The sequence below is a fragment of the Colobus angolensis genome, unplaced genomic scaffold, assembly GCF_000951035.1.
Source record: "Colobus angolensis palliatus isolate OR3802 unplaced genomic scaffold, Cang.pa_1.0 Scaffold407, whole genome shotgun sequence".
Taxonomy (NCBI): Eukaryota; Metazoa; Chordata; class Mammalia; order Primates; family Cercopithecidae; genus Colobus; species Colobus angolensis.
In genome coordinates this window covers 72,506-84,289 of record NW_012117455.1, presented here as the reverse complement: position 1 = coordinate 84,289, position 11,784 = coordinate 72,506, and the positions used below count along the sequence as shown (strand labels likewise).

The 11,784-nt window shown below is 46.4% G+C and overlaps 2 protein-coding genes across 3 annotated transcripts in view; one reads left to right on the top strand and one right to left on the bottom strand.

The window, feature by feature from the left end:
• The window catches only part of PARN (poly(A)-specific ribonuclease), a 232,538-nt gene extending 226,239 nt beyond the window's left edge, over positions 1–6,299 (bottom strand). The window contains exons 1-6 of the mRNA XM_011956026.1: positions 6,132–6,299; positions 5,621–5,698; positions 4,219–4,298; positions 3,328–3,395; positions 3,148–3,246; positions 1,683–1,689 (exon numbers count right to left, since the gene is read on the bottom strand). Of these exons, the coding sequence (XP_011811416.1) occupies positions 1,683–1,689; positions 3,148–3,246; positions 3,328–3,395; positions 4,219–4,298; positions 5,621–5,698; positions 6,132–6,150 (351 nt within the window). The 5' untranslated portion in view covers positions 6,151–6,299. The remainder of the gene's footprint in view (positions 1–1,682; positions 1,690–3,147; positions 3,247–3,327; positions 3,396–4,218; positions 4,299–5,620; positions 5,699–6,131) is intronic.
• A 2,456-nt stretch (positions 6,300–8,755) lies between these two features.
• BFAR (bifunctional apoptosis regulator) overlaps positions 8,756–11,784 on the top strand; it is a 48,971-nt gene continuing 45,942 nt past the window's right edge. The window contains exon 1 of one of the 2 annotated variants that reach the window (XM_011956018.1): positions 8,756–8,964. The gene's annotated coding sequence lies outside the window, so the exon portion shown is untranslated. Of the gene's footprint in view, positions 8,965–9,115; positions 9,412–11,784 lie in introns of those variants that run through there. The other variant, XM_011956019.1, reaches the window with a different exon arrangement.

The window sequence follows — 11,784 nt, the reverse complement described above, 5'->3', positions numbered from 1 at the left end:
TTTAAATAAAACAAAAACCTTAAATGAAAGACCAAAGAAAATACAAAAATACATTTCCCTTTTCATACAATTCCCAAATTTACAGAGTCTAAACCCTTTCTCTGCCTTTGTTTTTCCAGACTAGAGAACCTCAGCACTTTTATTCGTCTGTTTTAGACATCACTCTCAGGCCTATCTTCAAGTCTATGATAGCGTTTATTAAAGGAGTTGCTCGCAGCTAGAACCGTATTAAGTATTCCAGGTGTACAATCACGGCTTGTACAATGGGCAAAGTTCCTCTGATCTGTTTTCAATACATTTCCCAAAATAACCAGATTTGTCTTAGTCGTTTAAAACAGAGTGCCATCGGCCAGGCATGGTGGCTCATGCCTGTAATCCCAGCACTTTGGGAGGCCAAGGTAGGAGGATCACCTGAGGTCAGGAATTACCAACATGGAGAAACCCCAGCGCTACTAAAAATATAAAATTAGTCAGCGTGGCTCATGCCTGTAATCCCAGCACTTTGGGAGGCCAAGGTAGGAGGATCACCTGAGGTCAGGAATTCGAGATCAGCCTGATCAACATGGAGAAAGCCCATCTCTACTAAAAATATAAAATTAGTCAGCGTGATGATGTATGCCTGTAATCCCAGCACTTTGGGAGGCCAACGTGGGAGGATCACCTGAGGTGGGGAGTTCGAAACTAGCCTGACCAACATGGAGAAACCCCAGCGCTACTAAAAATATAAAATTAGCCAGGATGGTGGTGCATGCCTGTACTAACAGCTACTTGGGAGGCTGACACAGGAGAATCACTTAAACCTGGGAGGCAGAAGTTGCAATGAGCTGAGATCATGCCATTGCACTCTAGCCTGGGCAACAAGAGCGAAACTCCGTCTCAAAAAATAAAAATAAAAAAAAGAACAGAGTGCCATCCCTAAGGTGTCTCATTGCCACCCTCTGCTTTTGTTTGATTAACCCCTGTCCAAAGCCATGGAACCCACTTTAAGTAATTCTGTGTTGCTGGTACTACTAGAAAACTATATCCACACAAATTTCCCAACTGAGCCTACTTTGCCCTCAATGAAAATTTACCAAAAACAAAAAACAAAAAACAAAAAAACACACACTATAAGGGCAGGTGCAGCGGCTCATGCCTGTAATCCCAGCACTTTGGGAGGCCGAGGCGGGCAGATCACCTGGGGTTGGGAGTTCGAGACCAGCCTGATTCAACATGGAAAAACCCTGTCTCTACTAAAAACACAAAATTAGCCAAGGATCTTGGTGCATGCCTGTAATCCCAGCTACTAGGGAAGCTGAGGCAGGAGAATCACTTCAACCTGGGAGGGAGAAGTTGCAGTGAGCCAAGATCACGCCACCGCACTCCAGCCTGTGCAAGAAGAGCGAAATTTTGTCTCAAAAAAAAAAAAAAATGTACAAATACTCTTTAGGTATCCCATACCACAGTGATTGATAAATAGCTATTAACTGATTGCAGGGTAAAGGTAAAATGTCAACTGGTTTACTTGCTAAGTTAGGAAACTGTCTATAAGACCTAAATTAACCTTCACCTTTTCTCTTTTGCCCACAAGCATATGATTAACTCTCGATTTCATTTGTTTATATACTGCCAGTTTTGAGAAAGAATTTGACATAACTCAATCACTGTGAAGCCTACCCTCGAGGCTTTCATAACTGCATTACCATTAATCTGCAAGAGAAGGGAAAGATGGCAAGACTCAAATGAATTCATGTTGTTAGTGGGAGAGAAGATAGGATGCAAGATTTTAAATAAGAAAAGATTAAGACTTATTTTTAATCACATAGCCACACACCCATACCCCTTATTCACATTCTCCTTATCCATTACAACAGATAATCAAGAGAGCAGAAAGGAAAAAGTGATATTTACTGAGTGTCTACCAGGTCAGCTGCAACACCTCTAGAGGGAGTATCCTAAAGGAGAATCTCCCTAATATTGCCCCATCAATTAAGCTCTCTTCTCCTCAAGAGGAAAGAGTAGTTTTTTTTTCTACCCCGTTTCCTAATTAGTGAGCTTGAGAAAAGGAAGTGAGCATAGTTTAACCCCTTCTGGGCTCTCTCTTTGTGGATAGGATACACACATACTCTGCTTTTCCAGAAAATAAAGGTCTACACCCTTGGAGTGGATGCGAGGAGAATGAGTTAGGATAGCGAGAAGCCTCCCAGTCTTTTCTTTGTTTATTTTTATTTTTATTTTAAAATAGAGATGAGGTCTCACTATTTTATGCCCAGGCTGGTCTCAACCTCCTGAGCTCAAGTGATTCTCCTGTCTCAGCCTCCAAAACTGCTAGGATTACAGGTGTAAACCACCATGTCCAGCCAAGAAGCCTGTAAGTCTTGATGTGTAGGTGGTTCAAGTTGGGGGTAAGATAATAAAAATCCCAAATGGAGTTACGAAGTTATGTTTTCAAATTCAGTTTTAGAATTACTAAACCTCATGTTCTCATATCCATCTGCCTGTCTCTGCATCTTATTCCATAATTCATTCTTTTTTTATTTTTTTTTCCTGAGACAGAGTCTCGTTCTGTTGCCCAGGCTGGAGTGCAGTGGAGTGATCTCGGCTCACTGCAACCTCTGCCTCCCCAGTTCACGCCATTCTCCTACCTCAGCTTCCCCCAATAGCTGGGATTACAGGCACCCATGACCACGCTCAGCTAATTTTTTTTTTTTCTGAGACAGAGTCTCGTTCTGTTGCCCAGGCTGGAGTGCAGTGGAGTGATCTCGGCTCACTGCAACCTCTGCCTCCCCAGTTCACGCCATTCTTCTACCTCAGCTTCCCCCAGTAGCTGGGATTACAGGCACCCATGACCACGCTAGACTTTTTTTTTGTATTTTTAGTAGAGATGGGGTTTTACCATGTTAGCCAGGATGGTCTTGATCTCCTGACCTCATGATCCGCCCACCCCAACCTCCCAAAGTACTAGGATTACAGGCATGAGCTGCTGCACCTGGCGCTCCTTAATTCATTCTACAGCAAAGGAGGAGATAATAGGGTCATTTATTTATTACCCTAAAACTAAAGGTCAAAGGTGAAATGATTTGCCCCAAAGCCCAAAGTTAGTAGTAGAACCAAATTCTGATTCCACATCTTCATGCTGCCTCATCAGCAATTCAGTAAAGAAAAAACTCAATTATGCTACTTACCTGACAAACAAATTTGACATCTGGTGAGGATCTATTGAAGGGTTTCGGGAAAACATAGAAGTTAAATGACTTCGTTATATACCTGGGATAAGATAAAAGGAAACTTAGGAGGTGACACTGTGCCACAAAAACAGAATTCCCAACGTTTGTTAAAACAACTTACTTTGAATCTGTGTAGTCATACTTAAAAGTGCAAAGGCCAAACTGAAATAGCAAAAAGTCCATGGAATGCTGGAAAAGGGAAATAAAACATGTCACAATAGTGCTGCATATTCCATGTGAGCATAGCATTCTCAAACAGGTGGGCTTTCTGAATTACTCAATGAGACTTCAGCAGAATACTTCCAAGTAGAACAGATTACACATATGAATGAGAAGCATTACTAATTTGTATATATTTCATAATACTTTTCCCATTTAAGGACCTATTTATCCATCATCCAAAGAATCATATTAGGTCTCTTTCCAAATGATTAAAATAACTGCCTCATATTTCCTAGGAATCAAATTAACATGGAAAATGCTAAATCTTCCCCAAAATGTTTTCCAGCAAACAATTATTTTTGCTGTTTTAAATATCATTAAAATAATACTTTAAGGCCAGGTGTGGTGGCTTACATCTGTAATCCCAGCACTGTGGGAGGCTGAGGCAGGAGGATCGTTTGTGGCCAGAAGTTTGAGACCAGACTGGTCAACAAAGTGAGACAAAAGAATATGTAAAAATTTTATTAAAAAAAAAAAAACTGGCTGGGCACAGTGGCTTGCGCCTGCAGTCCCAATTACTTGGGAGGCTGTGGCAGGAGAATCACTTGAGCCAGGAGTTCAAGGCTCCATCGAGCAATGATCACGCCACTGCACCCCAGCCTGGGTGACAGGAGTAAGACCTTGTCTCTAAAACAAGACAAAACAAAAAAAATCAATTCATGGCTAGGTTTGAGGAGAAAATACTGCACTTACAAAACCTTAATGTACAAGTTTAATAACAATATTTCTCTATCATTGAACATAAGGAAGACTAACATAAGAAAAAAGATTTTCTAACACATCCACTTGCCTTTTTAAGCTTCTGATACCTTTCTTCTGGAGTGTCAAAACCATTTGTTAATGCAGAAACTGAAGGTCCATCACTGATTCCTAGATTTTAAGAAATAAAAATGTTTAACTTACTAATAAACACTAACGTAAAAATGCCAGTCAACCATTCAGTGCCTCGATAATGTCATATCATGAATTAAGGTTACTTGGAAGCACTCCCTAACTTACTTTTTCAAAATAAGCATTAATTTCGCTGGCCACCAGCTTAAACCCTCTAATAACGATCTTAAGAGATGTCAATGTTTCAACTTGAGAATAGGCAGTTCCAGTGTCTAAAATATGACTTAAAACACAGTAATCATTTAAGAAAACAACCTCTATGCTTGAATAAATTTTGCTGCTTTAAAAGATTCTTGTATAAGCAGACATCAATAAATCCCTAAGTACATTACTGCCAGAGTTCCAGTCTTGGTCAAGAGTTTGGAGTGGTTAATATTCATAAAAAGAATGTATCTTCAAGGTAAAGGGAAAATTATTTCTGGTGAAAACTCTTAGCTTCCTAGGGAAGTGACTCCAACTAGAAACTACTCAAAGCCAAGGATAATATTTACCCCTGCATGGATTCCTGCATGGAAAATCAGACAGCAAAAATGGATATCCATATCAAAGGGAGTGAACCATTCATATTGACATCGACAATTTTAAAACTAGCCTTTGCTCCCCCTAAAAAAGGGAAAAAAAATTTTGCAACTGTAAGTGTCTGAAGTATTTCCTGTATACACATCTGCTGAGGCAGGCAATGAACATGTCCACTAATGTATAAAGAAATATCTCATTTATCTGCAAAAACCTGACCCTAGCCGGTCACAAAAGGGCAAATATTGTAAGATTCCACTTATATGATATGTCAAGGGCAGTCATATTCAGAGAAAAATGGCGGTTGCTAAAGGCTGGAGGAAAGGAGGAATGGCGAGTTTAAGGTGTAAAGAGTTTCAGTTTGTGAAGATGAAGAAGTCCTAGAGATGGATGGGTATGTTTGCAAAGCAATGTGAATGTACTTATGCCACTTAACTGTAAAGTCACTTAAAACGGCACATTCATGTTACATCTATTTTACCTTCAAGAAAAAAAGTCTGACCCTAATCCTCAAGCTCTCCGCAATGTACATGCCGCACTGTTTTAAGCAGCACCAAAACCATCATCTCTATCTGCAATCCTGAGTCCAATCACAAACCCACGGCATTTCATTTCTTCCGTGCTTTTGAAACGTTTAAAAGGTAACATTGAGACCTGTGAAACCCGCCCAAGGCTACTAACAGCGAGAGGCCACCATCAAGCATAAGAAGTCTGGGGCTGGGAGATTGAAAGAGCCTTGGCTACGCAACGCAAGGCGGTAGCCTGAGTTTGCGAGGGAGGGATACCTGAAAACTCCCCATCGATGGCGAAGAAGTCGGCCTCCTCTATGGCCTGGTACACTTTGTGAAGATTACTCTTAAAATCTGCGGAGAAACCGAAAAGAGGCTCAGAACCAGTGGCCTGAATTCCTGCTAAGGGGAGAGGGAAGGAAGGCCGAGGACCTCCTGAGGCTGAGAGCCGGAAGGGAAAAAGTCTCAGAGGTGTGCACCGGGGCGAAGGTAATCAGGCCCTCGAGGGGTGCATGGGCAGCGGGGACAAGCCCCGGGGGGGGTGCCCGGGCCGGAGAAGGACAAGGCCCCGAGTGGCGCCGGGATTGGAGGAGTAAGTACGAGGACCCTAGGATGCACGGTCCGCAGCGGGACTAGATCCCAAGAGGCGCACCGGCTTAAGGAAGGAAAAGCCCTGAGGGGCTGCCTCAGCCCCACGCCCAGCCAAATAGGCCGGCCATGGTCTCGGCCTAGCAGGCCAGGGGCAACGGGGTGTGGGCAGGCGGGGAGGTGCACGGCGAACACGCACTGCTCCTGATTATCTCCATTCTGCAGAGTGGCCGGAATCCCGGCCCCACACGGGCCCGCGCTCGCCTCAGCGGTTCTACTCGCCGAATTCCGCGGCGACCGCGGCAGTAGCTGAGGCAGCAGCAGCCGAGACTGCAGCCGCAACTTCCGGAAACAGCGCGCGCCTGCTGCGCTTGCGTCAGCGCCTGCGTCGGCGGCGGGGGCGGGGCCAAGGCTGACAGGGACAGGGTAGGGGCGTGGCTATCGAAGTCCCCAAGGCGTGGCCTAATTTGTGCGGGCATTCACTTCAGTAGAAAAAATGTGCATGTCTCGACGTCCAGTCAACCAGGAAATACTTGTTGCGGTTCTGTGAAATGCTAGCCACTCTTATGGGGTGGAGATACAGTGATGAACAGGAAAACGTGCTCCCTCCCCCACTGTAGCTTAAACTTCGGCTAAGGGGAAATTCAGGCAGGAGTCAAACTTGCCATTTGGTAACACATGAAAATCGCTATTAAGAAAAACAGCCGGTGATGTAATAGAGAATAATGGGATCTGGGCGCGGTGGCTCACGCCTGTAAGCCTAGCATTTTGGGAAGCCGAGGCGGGAGTATCTGTTGAGCTGAAGAATTCGAGACCACCTGGGCAGCATAGTGAGACCTGTCTCTTAAAAAAAAAAAATTAGGCCGGACCGGTGGCATAACGCCTGTAATCCCAGCACTCTGGGAGGCCAAGGCGGGTGGATCAGGAGGTCATGAGTTCAACACCAGCCTGGCCAACATAGTGAAACCGTGTCTCTACTAAAATTACAAAAATTGGCCGGGCTTGGTGACTCACGCCTGTAATCCTAGCGCTTTGGGAGGCCGAGGCGGGCAGATTACCTGAGGTCAGGAGTTCAAGAGCAGCCTGGCGAAAATGGTGAAACCCCATCTCTACTAAAAATACAAAAAATTAGCCGGGTGCAGTGGTGCACGCCTGTAATCCCAGCTACTCCGGAGACTGAGGCAGGAGAATCGCTTGAACCCGGGAGATAGAGGTTGCTGTGAGCCAAGATCACGCCACTGCACTCCAGCTTGGGCGACAGAACGAGACTTCCTTTTAAAAAAAAAAAATTAAATTAAATTAAATTAAAAGAATAATGGGGGTTGTTACTTAGGTGATCAGGGAAAGCAAAACTGAGACTCTTAGCTACTGCATTAGCCTCTGGGAATACTATGTCGAGTGCAACATATGAGGCCCGGGACTAATGGAATTGTATGTTGGTTTAGAGTTGCTGTTCTCCAATGCCTAGCACTGGGCTGACACGTAGTAGACGCTCAATAAGCATGGGTTGAATGAATACATTCAAGTTGGTCTTTCACAAAAGCCAACTATGAAAAAGTGGTTAGGGCAGGGTGCGAAGGCCGAGGCAGGCGGATTGCTTGAGGCCAGGAGCTCGAGACCAGCCTGGGCAACACGGTGAAACCCCGTCTCTACTAAAACACAAAAAATTAACCTGGCGTGGTGGCACACGCCTGTCGTCCCAGCTACTCGGGAGGCCGGGGCAGGAGAATTGCCTGAACCCGGGAGGCGGAGGTTGCAGTGAGCCAAGACTGTGCCATTGCACTGCAACCTGGGTGACAGAGCGAGACTCCGTCTCCAAAACAAACAAACAAAAAGAAAGTTGATTAGAAGACCTATTTTCAAAATCTATCTGTCACTTAATAGTTCTGGAATGTATTAAACCATCCTAAACCTCAATATCATGGGATTGTATTGAGGCTCAGTGGTGCTAATCAATGTGAACTAGAAGTACCGTATTAATAACTGTATAAATAACTGTTTAATGGGGGCCTGGCGCCATGACTCACACCTGTAATCCTTGCGCTTTCGGGGACTGAGGCAGGAGGATCACCTGAGCCCAGGTGTTCCAGACCAGCCTGGGGAACAGAGCGAGAACATGTCTCTATAAAAATAAAATGAAATTTTAAAATGAGCCAGGCGTGGTTGTGCACGCCTGTAGTCCCAACTATACAGGAGGCTGAGGTGGGAGAATCGCTTGAACCCGGGAGGCGGAGGGTGCAGTGAGCCGAGATCGTGCCACTGTACGTCAGTCTGGAGGGCGACAGAGCGAGACTCTGTCTCAAAAACAAATAACAACAACAAAACAAAACCAGATAATCAGCATAAGTTCTAGACGCTGTGACCTAGACGCTGGGAAGGGGCGAAACGTGGTGATAGGAAAATCATTTCAAGCTGTACGAGGTGGCTCACGCCTGTAATCTCAGCACTTTGAAAGGCTGAGGCAGGAGGACCCCTTGAGGCCAGATGTTCAAGACCAGCCTGGAAAACATAGCAAGACCCCCATCTCTACGAAAAAAAATATTTTAATAGAAATAAAAGTCATTTAATTCCGATTCTTAACACTGCAAATTGAACTTATCGTCCTGTGATTTTCTACACAAAATGTGAGGGCAAAAAATAACTGTGGAGAGTACAGTGCGGTCTTGTAGTATTATTTTAATTTCTAGGCAAAGCTTGTATCCTCCGGATACAAAAACAGCCGCCCAGGAGGCAAAGACACTAACACTCCCGGGTACTTCGTCGGTGGGTGAAAAGGAAGGGGCGGGACCGGCGATGTTACGCATGCGCCCACTTCTTCCAGCTGGGAGTGGCCGCTGTAGGCAGCGGGGAGGTCGCGGGGTTGAGGGAGGTTCTGAAAGGAGAGCGGCCTCTCCTCTATGGTCGCGGGTCCGGGGCACTCTCTCCGCAGTCCGTCTTGTTACTTCCGGTAGTGAAGCCTCTACTTCTTCCTTTGCTCCCGCGGGGATCCAGGCTGGGAATAATGGCCCGGTTGGCCCGGGACAAGTGGAATGGTAAGCCGCGACACGGCTGGGGTGTGCTGAGGGGGTGACACGGGCTTGATTTCGGGGCGTGACGTGAAAACGGCGCGTTAATCTCTTCTGCGGAGCCTCCCTGGCCGGGTCACAGAAGGTGCGCGGGGCCTCTCCTCACGCACGCAGGCTCGAGTCCTGAGCATCCCCCCTCCTGGCCGCGGGGTTCGGACCCCAGCTTGGCCAACCGCGCTATCCCTTCCCGAGAGCCCCACGTCCGCACAGCCGGTCCCTGGGCCTCGCCTGCGGGGGTCAGGGTCAGAGCCACTCGCTCCAGGGGCTCCCTAGGGCGGGAAGGAGGAGGTGTCGCTTCCAAAAACGTTGGAGGGGAACCTCGGGGCGTCTGCCCGCCGGGAGCGCTTGCCACACCCTGCAGCAGCCCGAGGCTCCTGATAATCGCCACGCTGAGTTTACGGTCTAATTGGCGAGGCATGTTATTGGCCCAAGGCGGAGCGATTGTGCGCATTCTTTAAAGTAAGGTGACCGAAGCGCAGAAGGGAGAAAGTGAAATCCCAAAGTCACGCTGGGGCCAGGCAAGAACTCCGCTCTTCTGATTCTGCGACTTGCGGCTCGGAAATAATTTGTGCAAAAGAGGATTTTCTTTTTTTTGTTTTTGAGACGGAGTCTCGCTCTGTCGCCCAGGCCTGAGTGCAGTAGAGCGATTTCGGCTCACTGCAACCTCCGCCTCCCGGGTTCAAGCGATTCTCTTGCCTCAGCCTTCTGGGTAGCTGGGATTACTGGCATGCAAGCAACCATGCCCGGCTGATTTTTGTATTTTTAGTAGAGACGGGGTTTCACCATGTGGGTCAAGACTGATCTCGAACTCCTGGCCTCAAGTGATCTGCCCGCCTCGGCCTCCCAAAGTGCCGAGATTACAGGCTTGAGCCACCGCGCCCGGCCGGGAATTTTCCTTTATTAAAAAAGCTGGCGGGAGAGGGCGACAAATGAGAGTCAGGTTGTGTCTAAACGGAGATCCTGTTAAACCCTCAACTGTCGCCGTTGGGTCCTCCCCGCCGAAGCCCATTGGTCCGTCCTTTGCAAGGGGTGGTCTTGATGTCACGCTCCAAATCGCCAATAGGAAAGAGTTTTACTCTCTTCCCAGGGCACACCCCCGAGCCGGCACGGACTGCACGTGCTGGTGGGATTGTTTTGTTTGTTCTTGTCGCTGCTATTCTGTCAACATCCAGCCTGGGTATATCCTGACAGATGTGCTCTGCTTTTCCCTGTATCCATAAATTTGATGGAAACATTGTATTTCTCCAGGGCAGTTTTGTTTGCTTTTTGGCTCCAGGTCTGGCAGTGGCACTAAGTAGGTAGCCATCACTGAATAAATGCTGCTGTTGATAATTCTGTTGATAATGCCCATCAGCCACAAAGTAAACTTTGAGTACCTATAGTTTGTCATCTAAACTTCACAACAGGGCGTGGCTCCGCAGCTCACACCTGTAATCCCAGCAGTTTGGGAGGCGGAAGTGGGAGTATCCCTTGAACCCAGGAGACCAGACCAACCTAGGCAACCTAGGGAGAGGACGCTGTCTCTTTAAAAAAAAAATTTTTAAGTAAACCTCCCAACAGCCCTTCCAAGTTGAGGTGATTATCCTAGACGGATCAGTGGGAAATAGGAAGTTTAGGAAGAATAAATTGGGACCTGATTTGGAACCTAGATCAGTGTCACTCCTAAGACCACACTGGTTCAACTCTATCAGCCTCTAAAGAAATTATAGTCCAGGAGATGAGAAAACATACACAAATAAAAGTTATGCTAATGCACAGAGACAAGAAAGATTAATTTGGGTGTTGGGGAGTTAGTCATTAAAGACTTTAAAGTGACAGTTGATTTGGGTCTTTTCAGTTGGATACTTTTGACCCAGCAATGTTGTGAAGCTGTGTTACAGATGAAGGGAACAATGTGAGGATAAGGAAAAATGTCCAAGGCCGGGCATGGTGCCTCACGCCTGTAATCCCTGCACTTTGGGAGGCGGAGGTGGGCAGATTGCTTGAGCTCAGGTGTTCAAGATCAGCTTGAGATACATGATGAAACCCCATCTCTACTAAAAATACAAAAATTAGCTGGGCGTGGTGGCGGGCGCCTGTAGTTCCAGCTACTCGGGAGGCTGAGACACAAGAATCGTGTGAACCCAGGAGGCAGATGTTGCAGTGAGCCGAGATCATGCCACTGCACTCCAGCCTGGGCGACAGAGTGAGACTCAGTCTCAAAACAATAAAATAAAAGACTGAAAACAAACAAAACCCAATAGTTAAGGTGTGGGTAACTTGGTAACTACCCATAGTTTTTGATAGCTATCTGAGTTGCTGAACATCTGCAGAGTGTAGTACAGGATGGATCCTTGAATATATGCCACAAGAAATGAAAGCGGGCAGGCTACAGCGAGAGCCAGGATAGCCTTCTCAGCCCGCCCTCATCTTATTCAACACCGCCCAAGGCAATAAATCACACAGGGCTTTAAGGTCTAGGCAGCAAGTTAGCATCTAGAGGAGCTAGTCACCTTTGCTCTACTGGTTTCTGACCCTGTCCAGAAAAAAAATCTAGTTGGAGTTTGAAAATGCAACATTTTATACAGTAAGTGACTGTAAATGCTTCTCTTTTTTTTTTTTTTTTAAGATGGGGTCCCACACTCAGCTGATTTTTATATTCTTAGTAGAGACAGGGTTTCACCATATTGGCCAGGTTGGTCTCGAACTCCTGACCTCTTTATCCACCCGACTCGGCCTCCCAAAGTGGTGGGATTATAGGTGTGAGCCACCGCGCCTGGCCTAATGCTTCTCTTTTTTTTTTTTTTA